The 22,719-nt window shown below is 36.3% G+C and overlaps 1 protein-coding gene across 2 annotated transcripts in view; it reads left to right on the forward strand.

The window, feature by feature from the left end:
- The window catches only part of PRKCE (protein kinase C epsilon), a 335,363-nt gene that overhangs the window by 221,577 nt on the left and 91,067 nt on the right, over positions 1-22,719 (forward strand). Inside the window, exons 3-5 of one of the 2 annotated variants that reach the window (XM_081315107.1) lie at positions 15,958-16,035; positions 18,198-18,357; positions 19,558-19,592. In XM_081315107.1, coding sequence (XP_081171233.1) covers positions 15,958-16,035; positions 18,198-18,357; positions 19,558-19,592 — 273 coding nt within the window. The remainder of the gene's footprint in view (positions 1-15,957; positions 16,036-18,197; positions 18,358-19,557; positions 19,593-22,719) is intronic. The other variant, XM_081315108.1, reaches the window with a different exon arrangement.

The following is a 22,719-nucleotide window of genomic DNA, read 5'->3' on the forward strand; positions in this document are numbered from 1 at the left end:
TTTATGCGTATGGTGAATGTACGTGCATTGATGGTTTTGTTTTCCTTTTTTTAAGGTGATATGATTGTATCAGAAGGACAAACATTTAAATGCCTGTATTTAATGTATTATTTTGAGGGACACGGTGGCTCAGTGGGTTAGGATGCTGAGCTTGTCGATCAGAAGGTCGGCAGTTTGGCGGGTTGAATCCCGAGTGCCGCATAACAGAGTGAGCGCCTGTTACTCGTCCCAGCTTCTGCCAACCTAGCAGTTCGAAAGCATGTAAAAATGCAAGTAGAAAAATAGGGACCACTACGGTGGGAAGGTAACAGCATTACGTGCGCCTTTGGCGTCTAGTCATGCCGGCCACATGACCACGGAGATGTCCTCGGACAAGCGCTGGCTCTTCGGCTTTGAAACAGAGATGAGCACCGGCCCCTAGAATCGGAAACAACTAGCACGCATGTGTGGGGGAACCTTTACCTTTACCTAATGTATTATTTTATTTCAATAATTGTTTACAAATGAAAAATAAGCAACCATAGTATGAAAGAGGCCCCAAAGTAAATCAAAATAGGGAAACCGTAATAGAATAGGGATGCAGTTCTTTGTCAAATGAACTAATAACTGTAATAAGTAACTTCTAACTGTTATAACTTATATAAGTTTAACTTTAGATTTAGATAGTTCCGATGCTTGTTCCTTTTGAATTCCCATTTTAAAGCATTCAGTTTAATAGATGTATATTTTTATACAAATAATATTCTTTGGATATCATTTAAAGTGTATTTGTAAGCCTGCCTGAATGGAGTAGGGGCTATTTACACTTGCAAGAGGTGCTGGTTTTTAGTATCCATAATAGATAATATATTTGGTCTAATGGGGCCATGCGTGTTCACTCTGTCTTCGCTATCTTTTCTCTGCAAGATGCTTTTTGCAAAAGCTAAAAGCAGCCTTCCCTAATCTGACACATTTTTTATACATTGAAAATGCAATTCCTAGAATTCTCAGCTAGGATATAAATCTATTTCAACATAATGTGTAGGATACCAGTAAGATTTGAAACCATATACTGGTGTTAGCCTTTGTGTAATTTGTTCACTTTGCTTGTGTCCCTTTACCACTGCCAGTTCACTGTGAGGAAAAAATAAGTCTAGGAATTTCATATTAATTTCATAGTTTACCCAATTCACATGGATTCTGGAAATATAAAGACTATTTTGCTTATTGATGGTACATTTAAGAAAGATAACTTTTCTCCAAAAGACAAGACTGTGAATTTGCCGAATCACTCACGTTATATCATTATATAAATTGTCCATCTTAGTTTTGATATACCCCTAGCTCTACAACCATGAAACATTTTTAAATCTTTGAAAATGATAATACAAGAGGTGGAGATAGAAACTAATGTTTGGGCAGATCACAACCCAATAAAAATGACTTGGAAAGGAACCAAGAAAAAACTAAGATGGTCTCTGAATAAATTTATAGTGAAAGAAAAAGAATTTTTACAACCTGGCAACAAAGGAAATGGAATTTTTCTTTAAAATAAAGAAGAAAGAAGAAACATCACTCCAAAATGTATGGGATATGGCTAAAGCATATTTCAGAGGGTTGACCATAACTTACACCTCTAAAAAGAATAAAGAAAAGAAACAATTACAGTTAAAGCTGAGAGAAGAGTTACAAATAGACCCACAAAAGAAAATCCTCAAGAAACAAATGGAGATAATAAAACATAAACTAAACCTGGCTGAGATGAATATAATGGCACAACAGATTAAACAGTCTAAACAGAATTTTTTTGAAAATGTCAATAAGTCGGGGAGATGGCTAGCATATAGATTGAAGAAAGAAAAAGAAAAAAGATTGATAAATAAGCTACAAAACTCAAAAGGAGAATTACAGTTCCACAAGGCTGCAATGGAAATTTTTTTAAAGATTACTATGAGACACTCTATAAGGCAGAGGAAGTTCCTAAAGAGAAAATGCAGTCGTACTTAAAAGAAACAGACTTGCCAAAAATCTAAAAGAATATCTGAAATATACTAAACAGGAAAATATCAATGATGGAGATTACAGAAGCTATAAAAAGACAAAAGAAAGATAAGACTTCGGGTCCAGATGGACTTCCTGCAGAATTCTATGTAGCATTACAAGATGTACTAGGTCCGAGGTTGAAAGAATTGTGTAATGAAATCTTTTTGAAGACCAAAATACCAAAGTCGTGGACTGAAGCTAATATTACTTTGATACCCAAAGAAGATACCGATCTGACACAAATAAAAAACTATAGACTAATATCGTTATTAAATGTGGACTATAAAATTTTTGCTTCGATAATGGCAGAAAGAATTAAGAAATTCTTGACTGAATTCACACATACAGATCAAAATGGCTTTTTACCTAAAAGACAGATAAAAAATAATTTAAGAATGATTTTGGATGTTTTAGAGTACTATGAAAATCACCCAGGGAAACAGATGGGATTAATATTTCTTGATGCGCAAAAAGCTTTTGACAACTTAAACTGGCAATTTATGTTCTAGCAGTTGATGGAAATGGACTTCAGGAAAAACTTTATAAATGCAATTCAAGCAATCTACCATAAACAAACGGCTAGAATAATTTTAAATGGAGATTATACAGAAAACTTTTATATCAAAAAGGGTGCAAGACAGGGATGTCTACTATCCCCACTGTTGTTTATATTAACATTGGAAGTATTGACCAGAAATATTAGACAAGACATAGAAATTAGAGGATTGGAGATAAAAGAACAAAAATATAAACTACAAGCCTTTGCGGATGACTTGGTTTTTATCTTTGAGGAGCCAGTTGAAACAGCTACTAAACTATTGGAGAAAATAGAAAACTTTGGAGAACTGGCAAGTTTGAAAATAGAGAAAAGACTAAAGTATTAACAAAAAAAATTAACAGACAAACAGAAAACTCAACTTACAAAAAAGACAAATCTACAAATAACTAAAAAAAGTTAAGTATTTAGGAATCCACTTAACAGCAAGATGTACAACATTAAAAGAAGATAACTATGAAAGATTGTTTAAATAAATAAAATTGGACTTGGAAAAGTGGAAAAATCTTTAACTGTTACTGTTAAGAAGAATAGCTACAGTCAAAATGAATATTTTACCGAAAGTACTCTTCCTATTTCAAATGTAAAATTGGGAAAGGTTTTCTTTAATTATATAAATGCAACCATATTGAGATTTATCTGGCAAGGGAAGAAAGCATGAATTAAAGTGAAAATGTTATAAGAAGCTAAAAATAGTGGAGGATTTGGACTCCCGGAGACTATATTATCAAGCAGCCATTTTACCATGGCTTAAAGAATGGATTATGCTGAGAAATAAAAGACTATTGTACCTAGAGGGGCATGACCTACAAATTGGTTGGCATGCCTTCCTATGGTACGAGAAAAGTAAAACACACAGATACTTCCAAAACCACTTTATAAGGAATGTACTCCTTTTAGAATGGGAAAGAATAAAGCAGAAAATCTATATTAAACTACCTAAGTGGCTTTCAACAATGGAAGCTTTTGCTTACCCAAACTTAATTAACTATGACAAACTCGTTACTTACAAAGATATCCTAGATAAGGAAGGAAAATTGAAAGACAGACAAGACTTACAATGACTAGGTATTGACTTAGCATGGTGGCCATATTTGCAAATTCAAACAAGATGCAGAAAAGATGTAAAGACAATGGGATTTTATAAAGAACAGACAGAATTTGATCAAATATTATTAAAAACAGATGAAAACCTGATTAAGAAACTTTACAGATTTCTGCTAAACTTGAAGATGGAAGAAGAACAAGTAAAAGAAACAATGATAACATGGGCAAAAAACTTTGGATATTCTATAGATTTGGAGCACTGGCAAAAATTATGGGATAGAAATATTATATTGACTAAAGCAGTTTCATATAAAGAAAAGTTGTATAAAATGTTTTATAGATGGCATATGACACCAGTAAGACTAGCCAAAATGTTTAAAAATACTTTGAATAATTGATGGAAATGTAAACAAAGGCCAGGTACTTACTATCATATCTGGTGGGTATGCCCTAAAGCGAAAAAGTTCTGGCTTAAGATACATACATGGTTGGAAAAGATGAGTAAAATACAGATAGAACTTAAACCAGAGCTGTTTTTGTTAGGAATATTAGGAGCTAAGTATGAGAAGGAGAATGAGTATCTAATATTGCATATATTGACAGCAGCAAGAATAGTATTTGCCCAATACTGGAAAAATGAAACTTACCAACTGAAGAGATTTTAATGAAGAAAATTTCAGACTGTGCAGAAATGGATAGATTAACCTTAGAGATTAAAGAGAAAGAGGATTCAATTTATTTTAAAACATGGAATAAATTTTACCAATGGTTAGGAAAACGAACTAGCAAGAAATGAATCTGATATGTTATTTTGAATATACTGTATATTAGTAAGGAGAATGATATGTATTGACCAACTGATACCATTTATGATTATCATTTAGCATATATATTATAGCTATTTTCTATTATATTAAATAGCGTTAACTGAACATATGTACCTGGACAATAGTCTGTTTGCTAAAGCTTGCAAATGTTATTGGGGGGCAACCCCAATGTTGTTCCCAACTCCATCGCTACCCCAATCCCGATCCTAACCCCACCCTGAACCTCAATCCCTACCCTGGTTCTACCCCTTCCCCAACCTTATAAAATTCAGTAAAAACTTTTATAAAAAAAACATTTTTAAATCTTCAAATATTGGTGATTGTTTGTTTGTCTGATCATGAACTTAGCTGGAAGTTGAGTGATTAAGCTTTGAGATGTCTGGCTGTCTCCTCGGTATATGTATGTTTTATTTCTGTTTTTTTAAGGTGCTGTATGTACAGATTTTTTTGTGCTAGTTTGCAAGTTGTGGGGTGCTTTTTTTGTTTCAGTGGCTATGTAAACATCAGAAATGCAGTCTTGTTATAAACCGTGGTGCTGTCCTAGTCCAAGTCAGCCACAGAACATTCTTTTGCCTCCAGAGGCCCATATTTAATAGGCTCTGTCATGTCTTCAAACTAATGGTTAGAATTAAAGAATAATATTTGGCCTTTGTTTCTCTCATGTGGTTCAGGTTTTCTGTAAAAGATGATCCATTAAAAAGACAGAAAATGTATTTATATTGTTTTTTTCTCTGCAGGGCTCGAACCCTTCAAAAACGAAAAAACCAAACACTGGTGAATGGCACATGTTTGCAGTTCACCAAAAGTTTATACTGTTTCCCCCCCTTCTTTTAGACACAAGTAGCAGTTAAATCAAACTCCTGCTGCAAAGATTTCTGGTTCCTGAGTTCTGCTCTTTAGATTTTAATCTCATCCTCTCTGATGGCACAAAGGGAGCAAAAAATATTCCAATTGACTACACTAATGTTTATGGATCATTGCGGCTCCCACATCTTTGGGAATAGAGCTGTGAAGTGGTAACTGGTACCCTTTTTAGATAAGAGAGCAGGAAAATCATTTTAAATTCAAGGACATTCAGGCAAGGCAGTCTACTAGTCATTGGGGATAGATATTACCTCCAGTATCAGAGCAAGCATACATTAGCATGCACTAATGGAAAAGTGTATTTGCTTTTATGTTTTGCCCATGGGCTTCCCAGAATCATCTGTTTGCTGGGCTAGGGAGGCTTTGGGAGTCTTCTTACATTCTAACATACCGTAATCTGGCTCAGTGCTGAATACAAGAATTAGAAAGTTATTAACAATGTACTTCCATCACATGGATCTGAAGGGCACTGTTGTTGATTTTATAGTGAGCAGTTGCTTCTCTCCCAAGATTACATAAGGATGGGATGTAAATCCAATCAATAAAGTAAATAAATTGCGTTATTTCTAAAACCACTTTGATTATGGCTATCTGGGGTAACTTGCCTCCAGTGGATTTTTGACCATTCAGTTTCCAAAATTTATAGCAGCCATTATGCAAAGTTTGTGCATGCATGTGAATGTATGTGTTTCAGAGAGAAAAGGAGGGGAAACATAATCTTAGACTCTGAGCAAGTACATCAATTCCTAATGTTTCAGGGAGTTTACTGGGGAAGTTACAGTTACAGACAACATGAACTTAAGTATCTCACTTTAAATTATCCCACTTTCCATTATCCTTCTTTCAGTTATTTCCATTGCCATACCGTTACATAGGAGACTTGATAAGGAGAAATGTGGTTTTTTGTGAGGCACATATATGTTTATCTGAAAGGGAATTTTCTCTCTCTCTCTAACATGCAAGTAGAGATGGCTCCATTTAAAACATAAAAATAAAAGAGTTGGAGGAGGAAGCCAGCAAGCACTTGTGTTCCATTCTTGTCTTCCCTGGGGGTTGAGAGGTGCCCATCCATATACTTTAAGCCTACTTAACAGAATAACAGAATTGGAAGGGACCTCGGAGGTCTTCTAGTCCAACCCCCTGTCCAAACAGGAGACCCTATACCATTCTGGCAAATGGCTGTCTAATCTCATCTTTAAAATTCCTGTGTTGGAGCACACATAAGTTCTGGAGGCAAGCCATTCCGTGATTAGTTGTTTTCACTGACAGAAAACATCTCCTTAATTTTAGGTTGGCTCTCTTTTTAATAATCTCCCATCCCTTATGTCTTTGCCCTGTCATCAGGTGTTTTGAAGAACAGGTTCAAATATTGAAAAAGAGCTACCATGTCACCTCTTTGTTAGGCTAGACATAGCCAGTTCCTGCAACCGGCCATCATTTAGCCTCCAGCCCACTAATCATTTTTGTTGCTTTTTTGGCACTCTTTCTAGAATTTCAACATCTTTTTTGTATCTGGGTGACCAGAACTAGATGCAGTATTCCAAGAGTGGTCTCACCAAGGCAGTATATAGTGATGCTAACACTTCGTGTGATCTTTATACTATTCCTTTGTTAATGCAGCCTAGGACTGCATTGGCTTTTTTAGCAGCTGCAGCACACCTGCAGTTTCATACTTAAGAAACACTGAATATTCATTTGATTTGGAACTTGCTTGGTTAAATCATTGTTTGCTGTTGAGGTATGATTTGTCTAGTTACCAATATATAGACAGGGTATCTTTTTCAAAGCAAGGAAGGGATGGCATAGGAGGGGAAGAAATACCAGAATATATTGCTCTTGTTGAAAAGCTGTTAGGTCTCATGTTGTGCTCTGCCAAACCATCTCCTGCATCTGTCCTAAAACATCTGTTTTGTTTCCTGGCTTTTTCATTCTTTGGGATGAAATTGTTTGGGCACTGTCTATTGAAATGTTGGAACAAACCTATTTGGGCCAGTCCTATATGCTTTTACAAGTGTTTTAAGATCCACTGCTGAGAAATCTACTTCAGGGCCAATAGGTTTTAGCTCTAATGAATATTAAGACTTTTTTTCATAGTCTCACAGGAATGAGGATCTGATATTGGTCCCAAAATTCAACCCTCTGCTTCATGCAGGATCTGTTAAAACATTTCAGGCAGATGGCTATTTGGCCTTTGCTTGAAGACCTCCAGTGATAGGAAACATATCACTCCATGAGGTAATCTATTTCACTGGTTGGTAGCATTTATTGTCAGAAAATTCTTCCTAATATCCAATATAATTTTTAATGATCAGGATGGAGTAGGCTAAACTTTATTTCTTGAAGCTGATAGCAATAATTTTTACTGCTTCTGCTAAAAGAGAGAGAAAACCTATCATCTTGTCATAAATTTAAAACTATAAAAACATCCCAGCATTCGCCTTCTTGAAAATTGTTGGATATTTGTTGCCATTTGCATAGAACAGATCTCTGAAAATGAAGCGGAAAAAAATACCCTACATCTAGTAAAAGCATAAAGAACCAGTTTGATATAGTGGTTGAGATCAGGCTACGAACAGGAGACTATGAATTCTAGTTCTGCCTTGGGCACAAAGCCAAGGTATGCTTGGGCTGGTTGTTTTCTCTCAGCTTTGGAAAGGAGGAATGGCAAACCACTTCTGAAAAAAGAAAACTCCAGGGACTTGCCCAGGCAGTCTCTGAGAATCAGACATAATTAAAATGAAGAAAAGTAGAAGCAGAGGATTATTCTATAACTTCATATTACTCAATATAGCTTAATGTCTTATACTCATCTGGTTTTGAATCCAAATTAAAGCTATGAACATCCACCTGTAGATCCATGAGTGGAAGAAAAGTACAAGAGTTGGTTAATCTTTTCCCTGTTACTTGGAAATTAAATATGGACTAGGAGAGCTACTGGGAGTTGGGTGGCATATGAATTTCATAAATTATTATTATTGTTAGATGGATCCAGGTATAACAAAGCTTTCCTCTTACACATCTGAGGCTAAGCATAACATACAGACAGGCAGTACTAGCTGTTTCTTAAAACAAGACCAGATATAAATCTTATAAACACATAGCAGCTTTCCAGGAAGTATATACTACAAGAGAACTCATCTAGCTTTTACCTTGTTTGTTTTCAGTTGGCATTTAGTTCCAAAATGACCCTTCTGTTTCGTGGCACATCACCCCTCATGCTTACTAGTGGGCTTTTACAACAGTGAACAAGGAGAAGACCTACTCAAGGGAGAGGCTATCTGCTATCTTCTCATTCCTGAGCTATCGTACCTTCAACTGCTTGGCTTAACAGTATAGGATTAAATGGAAGAGAATATTAGGGAGGGCCATCAGGCTAAGCAGACTCCCCAAATTCTGTGGCTGGGATTGTGTTTTCTCACAGCAGATACTATTCTGACGTCAGGTTACGTGGGAAAGAATGACGGTAGTTAAATGAAATCTGCCAATGATGCAGTTACCAAACATAGAGACAGCCATGACGCCCCCGATAACAGCTGCAGTGCTTTGGAGAGCCAAGCAATGTACAAAATAAAGCAGAATTGGTAGTTGACATGCCATAAAAGCATTTAATTCCTCCTAAAAAGAAATATTATTTTGTAAGATTTCAGGTGGGAGTTGTGAAATGTAAGAGTTAGACTCATATAGACACTCACACTGACAAGTAAATGAATCTAATTCTTTTTCCACAGTGTAGTAGTTGGAGTAGTCAGTGACAGGATGGATGGAAATCTAATTGTAGAGTTATTTTTTTAATCTCACAGTTGTTTATTTCAGCAGATATTTTAATTTTTAGATTTGTTTTGGATCTGGTTAGTTACACAGATTTTTTTTTTTAAGGACAGCACAGTCTGGAGTCAATGGATGGAAGCTGGTCAAGGAGAGAACCAACCTAGAACTAAGAAAAAAAATTCCTGACAGTTAGAACAATTAATCAGTGGAACAATTTGACTCCAGAAATTGAGGGTGCATCATTGGAGATTTTTAAGAAGAGATTGGATAATCATTTGTCTGAAATGGTATAGGGCAGAGGCAGGCAACTTTGGCTCTTTTATGACTCGTGGACTTCAACTCAGGAATTCTGGAAGTTGAAGTCCACGAGTCATAAAAGAGCCAAGGTTGCCTACCCGTGAGCAAGGGATTGGACTAGAAGACTTCCAAGTTCCCTTCCAATTCTGTTATTCTGTTCTGTTCTATAATTGTTGAGTTATTCCGTTTCCAGAATTCAGGCTACAAGCATTCCTACTTGTAGCCAAAACTCCACCAAGGTATGGTGACCATAGGGTCACCAAGGTTTTCAAAAGAACAAAAAGACAAAGAAGTTTTTATTTTTCATTTGAATTCACATATCTTTCCAGTGAAGGGCAGAACATTTAAGAGGAGTTCCCCATCTGAAGAAGGTCTATCAGGTTAGCTTGATAATGATTTTTACATAGCTTTTTTTTTAATGCAAATAAACTTTCAGGGCATACAGTTGTTACTCAGACCTGCCAAAGATTATTTTTATTCTGTTGATTTTGACTGCTAGCTTGGCTTTGCTTGTTTTCCATTGATGTTTTTCTGCATTTTGATCTTATGTAAGCTGTTTTGGAAAAAAATAAAAGTTACAGACTAAAAAACCTGAGAGATAAATTTTAAATAAATAACTCTCCCAGCTATCTCTGAGCAATAATGGAAATCTTCCTCACATACCAGTACAAAATAGACAAAATAAAAAAGAATAAAATGAATCCTTAGGGAAGGATTCAGTGTAAGAAAATAATTCAGATCCAAGCCACACAGTCAGTGTCAGTTCAAGGTTTTTAGGGAGTGTTAGACCAGGTATATTAAGGCCTTATCCTATACCCAGGAATTCGGGGAGTTGAAGTCCATGAGTCATAAAAGAGCTGAGATTACCTACAGCTGTTATAGGCCTTCTCCTATATAGAGATGGGGAACAATAGCTCTTTTATGACTTGTGGATTTCAATTCCCAGAATTCCTGAGCCAACATGGTTGAAGTCCGTAAGTCATAAAAAGGCCATCATTTACCTCCCCCCCAATACTATACTTATACAACAGACACACACACACATTCCACCTACTAATTTACTTACCAAATAGTGATAATTGGAAAAAATTATCAATAACATCACTCTCCTTTGTGAGATATGAAAGTTGCTGTTTCATTTTCTGTAACATCTCCAAAATAATGTCATTCTAGAAGGTATCTTGGGAAATGTAAATGAAGTTTCTATGGAAATTCTCAATCATTTACGTCATGGTTGTCCCAAAGATGCTTTTCTAAAAAGGTAATTGGACTGTCTTGGTTTTTTTTCCTTGAAAATGTTTCACTTTTCATCCAAGAAGCTTTTTCAGTTCTGACTGAATGGTGGGGAATGGAAGGATTTAAGTTCTTTCATTCCCCACCATTCAGTCAGAACTGAAGAAGTGTCTTGGATAAGAAGAGAAATGTCTTCAAAGAAAAACGAACTCCAGATGTGTTTTGAAAAGTACATTTGGGACAGTAGCAAAGAGTTTTGGAAAATCCTTGGGCCATATTTTGTTCACATTTGATCTTAGTGCTTACCTGCATCAGCAAATTTACAGTACAAACAATAGTCTCCATCTGTATTTCTGTCTTTTTTTGTTTTTTGTTTGTTTTTTGATTTTAGCAGATGCCCAGGAAAGCATGTACTGATAGAAAATGAAAATGCTAATATTGCAGTTTAAGTCTCTCCAACATTTTATAAACGAAAAAGGGTCTTTTTGTGTTCTTAGCTGTTAAAGTCTCTCTGTTGATACTGGTTGCACTCAGAAACTGAGTGACAATTTATTATAACAAAATCTCTGTCTCTGACTCTCTCTTTCGCTCACTCACACTCTCTCACACACACTTTATGAATTCACAAATCAGTATAGTATCTATTTTGTAGATAGATATTTTTGACCAAATCTTAGAATTAGACTTTCTCCTACACATGATTGAGTCTTCAACAGATTTTTTTCACATATTTTGTGTGAAAGTCCATTCTTGGTGTCTGCTACTGTGAAATTGGCTTTTAAGGCTTCAAAACCTAATAATGGAAAAGAAAAAACATGTGATGATGCTGTTTTAAATTCCAGACTAGAGCGACCCCCAGTGGTGTGAAGGAATTACTTAAATTGTTGGCCTGGAGGGAAATGATTCACTTGTGTGGGTTTGAAGTAACAATTGTATAGTCCCACTCCAGCATGAATATTTGCTATAAATAATCATATAACTGCAAGGTTCATATATTTGTATAATTATAGAAAAGGAGCATCTTTTTAGCAACATTTTTTCTGGTATGGAGTTAGGAATAAGGTAGAGAGTTTGGACTTTTGTTGGTTTTCATCATTTTATGCCTGTGTGATACCTTCCAACTGTAGGCTTTGCATTTTAAAGCCAAATTAAATGGCAATTTTCTGGGAAATGTTTATTACACTTTAGTCAAGTCTGCATATGATACCATTTTCTGTTCCTTCTGAAATGTCTGCTACTCCCATTTCAATTACTTTTCTCCATGATTATTCATCAGATATTCCTGTAATCCTGCTTTACTTTAAAACATGTATACTGTACAAATACACACACACACACACACACACACACACACACACATCTTTGCTGGCTTCCAATTAATAACCACATTTGTCCATAGGATTTATAGTTTTATCATGAATATTGTTCAAACTTTTATGGGGGTTGACGTATAGTTAAAAACATTAGAGAGACTAAAATGCCTTGTGTCTCTTGAATTGGATTCCCTTTTGTTTGACACATCAATCACACAAAGTGCCTTAAATCCAGCCACTTTATTCACAGGAGCATAAATTGAAGCACAAGTTGTCAAACTTTTTTTGTGGTATTAGTAACAGTGTAATAATGTGACTTGGGACATAATCCAGCTAATAATAAACATCAATCACATTCTGGGCAAAACATAACAGTTTCCTTACTTTGAACAGGAAAGATTTTGTTGGAATTAATGAAACTTCACAGTGCTTAACTGTGACCAAAAAGTATTCTTACTGTATGTTTAAAAAGCAAAAAAAAAAACAAAAAACCAACCAAACCCCACAACAACAGCTAGAACTGCCGATGGCCCTCAAAAGCTTTGCTGCTGCTCTAAGGACCTCTCCAAAAGTTGCCCTCAAATTGTAAAGGAAGGGAGAATTATTAACTGTAAATGGTTGCATGGATGGTATTTAACTTGTTCAAGTTTATTTAAATATGAATTAAAACTATTTTTGGTTTTATCCTGGCCCTATCAACTTGCTTGGAATGCAGCCCTCATGCCAACCCAGAAAAGGTTGTGCACGCTTGATTTACATGCATGCTCCATGTACAAAAGAATATGTACAGACATCATTCTGGTTGTTCCAGATTTCTGCTATATTGACCAACAGACTTGGGAGCCCCAATGGATTTGGGAGAATCTAGTTTAACATAGCTTTAACATAGACCTGCAATGCTTGAGCCTTATCCTTATCCTTTTCTGTTTCTCTGCAACTTCTCCTTCCTCTTTTTGAATGCCAAGTCTTAGTAAATTACTGTCTGGTTTAATCAGTTAGTCCTTTGCCTGCAGAGGGGTGATCCTAGTCTAATTTGTAGACAAATTATGGCTTGATAAAATTAGGAGGTAATTAATTAAGCTATATGCACAAGCTATATAAACAAGCTGATTTTTTAAACAACAACAATAAAACAACATTTTCAGTCAGCAGCAGTAACCAACCTTTCTATAGCCCAGATGGCTTTCCATCCTTTGCCTTTCTCTCAGGCCTTCTGCAGCAGCTGAAAAAAGGGAAATGTCATGCAAACCCACAGAATTTATTTCAGGCACATGCCTTATAATTTGGGCAGAATCTTGAGAAATAAATATGTTAAATGAAAATGAATGAACAGTTTTCTATGCCCATATGATATCAGCATGTGTGTTTGGAATCTTCACAGGGTATAGGTACATAATATACAATACCACTCAGGTGGGTGGGCTTTGCATAGACATCATGCTAAATCTACAGTAAATCTACAGATAAGCAACACGGCACCCACGGACACCCAATTGTCCTCCAGCTAGCTCAGACTTTCTGTCCTATCTGACTTTTTTAAATATATATATATATATATATATATATATATATATATATATATATATATATATATATATATATATATATATATATATATATATATATATATATATATATATATATTAATAACAAACAACAAATTAAATAAACTTCCATGCTACAAAGCAGAACACTAGCTTCTAGCATCATATTTAGTTATGTGTAAGAATATGTTTGACCCCACCAGAAGATTTGGAAAATATCAGCGGAGGGAGTAGCTCACACTCTAGTAAATGGACATTTTGTGACTGAACATATTGATAGCTGCAGCCATTTAGAGAATACTGTAGGCAAGTCCTCCAGGGCAGCCATTTTGTGAGCTTTAAATACAGCACAGTGCTCAATTTAAAAGGTTGCTTACTTCTTCAGTGAGCTGTGGCCCAAGCAGAGTATATGTCAAGAAGAGTTAGTTTAAATGGAGAAGCTTGATTTTTTTTTACCCCTAAGTTCCAATAAATTAGACCTCTTTCTTGCTCCGAAAGTTATTTTTTTAACCATGGTAATTGTATTAATTGTGTCTAGATTGTAGCCTTACAATTATATTGTAGAAACTTCAGAAAATCTTGTCATGTACAAAAGAATAGTAGCAGCAAGAACAATCAGAAGCCATTTCATTAGGTAAAAGAAAATGCATCACTTTTCTTTTTGCAAGTATTTTTATTTATTTATTTATTTTATTTTTATTTTAATTCCATTTATATCCCGCCCTTCTCCGAAGACTCAGGGCGGCTTACAAGCTTAGCAGTAGCCTTCATTCTATGTATATGCCTGCTTGTTAGGGCTTTCACACACACACACACCCAAGCGGCATTATTACAAAGTCAGCTTAATTGCCCCCAACAATCTGGGTCCTCATTTTACCTACCTCGGAAGGATGGAAGGCTGAGTCAACCTTGAGCCTGGTGGGACTCGAACCTGCACTAATTGCAGGCAGCTGGTGTTACTTAAGGAGGCATTAGCCCACTGCTCCACCAAGGCTCTTACTTAAGTATCCTTGGAGAATCACTGGATCACAAGTCCAAAATCCTGAAAGTCAGGTAACATGAACAACTGTCCCTGACATGCCCCTTTAAATGTATAGGAATTACAGCTTCAGACTTCCCAGCCAACAGAAGGGCAGGACCTGTCTGATTACTAAAACATTTTTTAAAATATTACATCTTTTAATATATGGGCTATAGTATATGTTTTAAGTCATCTATAGTATAGATGTTTGAGATAGTCAATCTTCCCCTGGTCAACTTGTACATAAAGATCAGAATTAGTGAAGCTTGCATGACTTTTCCAAAATAATCTGTTTTGCAACCTAGAACAATGCCATCACAAGGCCTGCTGCTATGCTGCATTGTAAAATTGGGTGAGACTTAGACTAGTTCATCTTTGGATGAGATTTAGGCATTTTTAGTCTGTACTGTGCAAGCAACACTCCTTTTTCAGTCCTTTGCCCAATGATAATTGACTTCTAATTCTAAATTACTTCATTTCAGCTCTGCTGCTTTATCTAGATTTGAGCTAATGCATTTTGGCACCTCTTAGCTGGATCAAACCTTGTTACTAAATTCCTTCCTAAATTCCATTGAGTGTATACCAAAAATTAAATTAAATTTCATTTAGATCATCGATTTTGCTATGGCACAAGTGACTACTTTAGAGTTCCATGAAACAGGTTGGAAATTGGAATGTAGTGGGTCCAATGCAAGGAAGAGACGCCAGCCGGAGTACGTGTTCAGCTCTTTATTGGGGGGGGGTAGCGTACTGGAGAAATGAGGGTTACCTGGCCTCCTTAAATACCTAGCCAGGTAGGCGGACAGCCAATGGGGTTGGCCCTAGGTTTCCCGCCGAAATTAGGTTTCCCGCCAAAACCGTTCAGGCCAACGCCCCCTGGTGGCTGTTGCTATGCAGGTGCCTGCATACATAACAGAAATATATTGCTCTATATTTCTTTAGTTTTAGTTTACTTCAGTTTTAAGTAAAGTATAGCATTTCTATTCCAAATCTGGTGCTTATATAGAGCAATCTACTACATTTTGAGAAAAGAAGACAGAGAACATATTTTAGGGAGATATGGGCACTTCAATTTTCTTCTGCTGAGTTGGATCATTGATTTGCATCCTGTTATTGACTATCCTGTTCAGAGCTTCCCTGCATTTCTATAATCTCTGTCTACTATGAGCCATGACATTCTCCAAGATGGGCTGCAGTAAAGTGTTTTCACATGCTGAAAGTAGAATTGGTCCAGCTGCTTATCAATGATTTTTACTTTTTTTTTTAAAAAAAGGATGTGACTAGTTTTTTTCTTGATATTTTAGACTACAGCTTATATGGTACCTTGTATTTCACCATGCTGTCTAGAACTAATAGTAGTAATATTCAGTAGTAATTTAAAGAGACACAGCAGGGGAAAAATACCAAGACTGTCCTTTTTTTTCTTGCACATTGAACTGTTGCTTATCTTGTCTTACAACATCAGGGGAAGGAACTTCAGAAGATAGCAGATCAGATTCTGTACATTGGAGTCCCACTCAAAGAAGAGGAACTTCAATCATCTGTGAGTTGTTACCTCTAACATCTCACTATTCAGTTGAGTCAAATTTTGAGCTGAATCAGATTATTTACCAAGTAACTTCCAGAACTGTTAGGTTGTAATTGCAAGCCATCATAATCCATAGAAAAGCTAATTTATTCCAGGTATGCTCCTCCTTAGCTGCTACCAGTTCTTTTGGCTGGAAAGTCCATGGATCAAACTCATGCAAAATTTTCATTTTATATCTGATCTAAAACTAAAACTATTGTGTATCTGAACAAAATTAACCAAAATACAAGATAACAGATATTCCATAGGATTATTTTTTTTTACCTGAGGTCTTGCTCTGGTGCTCTGAGATACTTGGGTTGCCTCAGTAAAAACTTAGAACACCAAATGGTGTCATACGCACACATTTAGACTAAAGCAGGATCTCAGAGGCAGATCTCAGTAACTGGAAAAACTTTTAGGTGTGTTACCCTTCACATTGTGTTAGCTCACAGTTTTCCTAAGAGCATTAAGGCTTCTGTAGTATTAGCTCAGGATTAATTGAATGTTGGCCATTTTGAAACTCAAAGCATCAAGTCTGGAAATATTTTCTGAGCCCTCTTCATCCTATATATTTCATTCTGACCCGAGGCAGCTCTCTAAGTTCATCACCTGCAGGTTGAATCCTTTGTGTTTACTCCCAAAGGAGTAACTGGGCTGGATGATGCAAGTCCTTCCTATGATTCCCCCCTCCCTGCAAACCCAAAGGGCAAAGCTTGGGTTGAAGCTGCTGTGAGACGATTATCCAGATAAATGTAACACAGCAGGAAGCAGCATCATAGCATCAGTGTGCCTTTGCTTTGATGCTGGAAACACAGTTGGTAGCCAAAACATGCATATGTGTATGAGAGAGAGAGATCTCTACATGTCATGGCTTCCACAGCAACTGTGATTAATGCAATAGCTGAAGATAAGGGGGGAAAGTGCTGCGTGTCCATTAAAAAAAGCAAAAAATACAAAAACCCAGTATTTTGATATACAAATGGAAATTTCTCAACAAGAAAAATTGGTTCACTCTTATATCCTACTTGCCTAAAGCAACTGACGCTGATTATTATTCCTTTGAAAGGAGGTATGTTCATAGAATAAGCTGTTACCTCACTTCAATAATTAATTTTCAATATTTCTAATGCAGCTAGGTTGCCGATGCTTTACATTCATGCTGTTTTAATTTGCATTATTATCCTGCAATTTCATTAAGGGAGGAGATATAATGTGATTTATTTTGTTACAATCAATATATAGACTTCTGAGAATTAATGGTTTGAAGGGATTGAGTGCTGGACCTTGGACACCACTGTAGGTGACAGTGTTATGATCTAGCCTTGTCAGCTTTTCCACACTGTAATTGCAGACAGCTTCCCTCAGCACATTGTATCCTCAGAAGGGCTCACTCCAGCAAAATCTATTATCGATACCTTTTCAAGCAATTGTGGAGAGGTCTCTTAATGAAATCCACTGAGCCCCAAGCTTTTAAAAATATGCTATTGTGGTGTAGCAATCAGTGGGGGAGACCCTGGATTAAATCTATCCTCAGCCAGGGAAACTTGTTAAATGACTCTCTTTCTCTCAGCCTAACATACTCATAAGGTTATTTTTGTAAGGATAAAAAGAAAGAAGATCTCCATGTAAATCTTCTTAAACTTCAGTAGGAAAGATGGAACATAGTAGTTTTAATTTAATATCTCAGAATTCTCCCTCCCAACTATCACTTATTAATCCCCAAATAATTCAAAATTATATATCCATCACTGAATCTTTTATGATTTCAAATATTTCACCAGCCTTTTCCAGCCTAGTGGTCTCTGGATGCATTGGTCTCCAATCAGTATGCCCATTGGGAATGAGTAGAAGTTCAACACATTCAGACACTAGGTTAATGAAGTTGCTGCATACATGTAAGCCTATTCATACAATCATACATATTAACAATTTGCTTTAAAACAAAGGGATTTACAATTCTTAAATCAGAAAAGAGTATGGAGGTATGGTGGAATACATATAGAAATATGGATATATGAGAATTGATTTGAAGTTGTGCATTCTGCTTTTTTATTTCTGTTCTTCAGTTTTGTGCTGGAATATTACATTTCGTTAATCTCTTCCATTTTTTCTCTCTCTCTTTTTATTCCCTTCAGCAACCAAAGACAATGAAGAAAGAGTATTTAGGGAACGGATGCGCCCCAGGAAGCGCCAGGGGGCAGTGCGACGCAGGGTCCATCAGGTTAATGGGCACAAGTTTATGGCCACCTATCTTAGACAACCAACCTATTGTTCACACTGCCGAGACTTTATATGGTAAATTTTATTATATGGAGACATTTCTCATATCATCTGGTTTGTTTTTTTCATGGTAACATGATTACTATTGTTGTTTTGGCTATTGGAAATTGTTTACATTAATCCTTTCAGGAAAGTAATAATTAATGAAATATTGGTGTCATTATTTTATACATTGAGATATGCAAAGGCTTCCTGTAACTTTGTGGTTATGTACATTTTAAATAATTATACATTATGCAAGCATATATAGTGGATATAAAATTCTTTGTACTCTAGTAAAAAAAAAAGACTGTAATCAGGTGAACACGTTACTGGGGTACAACTCACTAAATATAGTGGGACTTGCTTCCGAGGAGACATGTATAGAGTTGCATTGTAAGGCAATTAGTATAGATTTTCCTTGATTTGGATGTTCTCATTTCCAAATAGTGAAAAGGAATTGAATATATCAAGAATATTCAGCCACAGTGAATTTCATAGCCATTGTTGTGGCATTCCCACATGGCAGGGTTACACAAACAGTAGCTCACTGAACTCCTTCAGATTATCTCACCCCATCTGATTTTATTGCTAAGCAACCATCTGTCAGTGTAAGGTAGAAACACTTTGTCTGAACTTGATCCATATATCTTTACATAGAAGCAATCATCAGTGGGATCTAATTTGCTGTTAGAACTGTAATTGAAGCACAGCAGAAGGTCATGTTTAGATTAATGTAAGATTAATTTGGACTATAGGGCCTCTTGTTACATCTGCACTTCTAATAGATATGTGGCAAAGAGAGTTCAGTGATAGCTTTTCCGGTTTCTGCAGTGCTGAAACAAAGGTAGTCCTTGCCAAACATTCTGAAGTTTCACAGATAATGAAGATGTTAGGGATAAGGTTGGCAAAGCCTTATCAATACTAGGAGACATATGAGTTAGCAGAGACAATGTGAAGAAAATTGCTTGGTGGCATTTCATAAAATGTAACATAGAAAGAAGGCAAATTAACTTTTATTACTTTATTTATTTATTTAATTGCATCTGTGCAATTTGAAGGAGAATATTCATGCATAAATAGAAATGTAGCCAGTATGGTCTTCCATACTGTAGAGTCATTCTTAGCCATTCACTGTATGATAAATGACAATGTGAAATTACATCTTTGGTCTATTCCTAATGTGTTCTCTACTGTTCCTTTTTTAAAAAACAACAACAACAACAACAACAACAGGGGAGTAATAGGAAAACAAGGGTACCAATGTCAAGGTAAGAAAAATTGTACATATTATGAATATGTATGAAATCTATAAGGAACCCTGATTATTAGGTATCAGGATTCTTAAGATAGGAAACCTGATCAGTTGAGCTAATTCTACTTTATCGTAAAGCTACCTTAACAGAATCTGGAAAATCTGATAATACAAATCCCTCACCCTCTCTTTTACAGCCAAATAAGTTAGGGAAGTTCCTTTCTGAGTTTCTTTCTCTGCCTATTAGACAGCTATGGGGTATGCCATCTCTTATCTGATCATTCCCTAGGCCAGAGGTCCCCAACCTTTTGGGCACTAGGGACCGGTTACGTGGAGAGAGATTTTTCCATGGACCGGAGGGGGTGTGGTTTTATATGCTGCCTGCATCCCACAGATAGGGCTTTGCTTGTTTGTGAGGACCAGTTGCTGGCATGCCATTGCGTCCAACCACATTAGGGACTTAGAGGAAATAATTTTCTTGCAGCTTTTTCTAAATTCCCCATAATTTTGGAAGCCCCTACATCAGGGGTGTCAAACTGCCGGCCCGCGGGCCAGAGCGTCATGGAGAAACCGCGCCCATCCCATTGCCGGCAATGGGGAAAAGTTCCGATACGTCGCGTGACATCACGTGACGTCGCAAGTTTGACATGTCTGCCCTACATGGATAAGAAGAAAGTATATATGGTCAACCTGGTTTTTCAGTCCTTTTCAGCAAACCCAAAAGTTGTTCTGAGTATGGAGCACCTGAGATATCTGGGAACAGAAAACAATGAAGGATATTCTGGTGCTTCTCCCGGAAGAGCTTCCATGGATTTTGGATGAAAGTTGAGTCTTGCTGAATACATTCCTCTTAACCCGGCAAGATTGTTTGTCTTTTTCTTTCACAGTTTTTATAATGCAGATCTCATCTGGGCAGCATACAACAGAGCAAAATTAGAGAATAAACACAAAATGACATACAATTAATAAAAATCCCCAGATGGCCCTTATAAACATTGAGTCCTGGTTAAAATACAGTGCAGTAGTGTTGTTTTAACAGCTGCCCACAGTGGCTGGGCAGATGTCTTTCAGAAGCATACAGTCTGGTGTTGAATATAACTGACATTACTATCACCCCTTCCCAACTTACTCTGTGAGTAGAAAACATGTAGAATATGCAGAAGGTGTTAGTGCAGACAGGATAAACTGATAACACAAAAATAGTTGTTATTGGATTCTTCATTTAAAAGTTGTAAGTAAACCAATAGGAAAGTTACAGTTGTATTGCTTATATCAGGGGTCCCTAACCCCTGGTACATGGACCAGTACCAGGCCCAGCATGCCAGCAACCAGTCCACACAAACAAGCAAAGCCCCATCAGTGGGATGCAGGCAGCACACAAAACCATGCAACCTTTGGTCTGTGGAAAAACCTCTCTCCATGGAACTGGTCCCTGGTGCCCAGAAGGTTGGGGACCTCTGGCTTATATTGTTAAGATACGCAGATCTGAGGGTCCTTGGTGCTCTCTGAGCTTGATTGTTTTCTTGTAGACACTTCATTACCCAAACTAGGTAACATCATCTGTGCATATCTAGAACTGTTAGCTGCTTTTGGACATACTATTTGATATTAATATACCTTTTGGGATTAAGATTAGTTATCTGTTTTAGGTTTTAATATTTTTATTTATTTAATATTTTTAAAGATTTCCTTGTGTAGACTCTGACAACAAGCTTGTTCATTTCTACTAAGACTTATAATTTTATCATGAGTCATCAATTGATTGTTAACTCATAATATTTCCAAAATACTATAATTTGAGCTGGTCATTTGTGTCTTGGATGAGAACTCTGGGTTAATTTCTTTGTCTTCATGGCTGGCTATGATATTTTCAGACATCTTCTCCAACACCAGATTTCAAGAGTCAATATTTTTTTCTGTTCATTTTCTTCAAAGTCCAACTTTCACTTTCATAGAATGTCACTGCCAGGATATCTTCAAAGCAAACATAGCTGTCAAACATCTGAAATGACACCTCTGTAGATGGACATTACCAGATACATAGAAATCAAATTGGCTATATCATTGTCAACACGATATGGAAGAGTTCAGTTATAGCAACAAAGACATGACTAGGTGCTGCCTGTGGAACAAACTCCAAATTAAGCTAAAGAAGAAGAAAACCAATTAGTTTGCACAATATGATCTTCAATATATACATACCATTTTCAAGAAGAATATCAGGAATCACTTTGAAGTACTGAAACTTATTGATAGAGAACCAGTTATTCTGGAATGAAATTAAAGAAGTAATTAAGAATGAATATGATAAGGGACTGCCAAAGATGAACAAAAAGAAGAAAGAAAACTAGACATCAGTACAAAGCATAGATATTATCAAGAAGACAAGAGAAGCCAAAGTCAAGAAAGACAAAAATCTCAGAAAGAAATTTAACAAGAAGTTTCAGAGTGCTGTTAGAAAAGACAAGAAGCAGTACAGTAGTACAACCACATGACATTAAAGATGGGAATAGACATAAGGATAGTCTTCCAAAAGATCGCTAAACTCAGGAAAAGGTTCCCACTTCAAATTCGTATGCTAAAGGATGACAATGGACAGGCAGTTGCCAATTCAAAGAATTGGCCAATACAAAGAAAATAAAAATGAAAGAAAGATAGTATATTGAAAATATTATACAGGAAAGAGGTTAGAATCCAAGAAACCTTAAAAAACTAAGACTCAGAAGATAAGTACAATAAATACATCAAGTGCCAAACTGTAGCTGTAGTTGTAAGTTTAGTGTACTGATATGGTGATCCATGATGGTTTGACAGCAAGCAAATACAATTGGTTAACAACTTAATGACCAAAGTTCTGATAACCTTCCCAAACAATACTTATGACCCAGTTCTGAAGTTCAGACCCTCCTATGGTCACATGACTATATTTTGGGCACATGGCAACCAGCTCTCTTTTACAGCTGGTTGTAGCACTCTGCAGTCATATCACCATGATTTATAATGTGTTTTGTCAGTTTCTGGTCTTTGGGCCAGTTTCCAGCAAAATCCACCTGTAGGACCGCATTGACCTCTTAATAACCACTGTGTTCACTTTACAACTGTGTTGTTAGTTTAATAACTGCTGCAGAACAAGTGGTAAAATC

The sequence above is a fragment of the Vipera berus genome, assembly GCF_964194415.1.
Source record: "Vipera berus genome assembly, chromosome: 1".
Lineage (NCBI taxonomy): Eukaryota > Metazoa > Chordata > Lepidosauria > Squamata > Viperidae > Vipera > Vipera berus.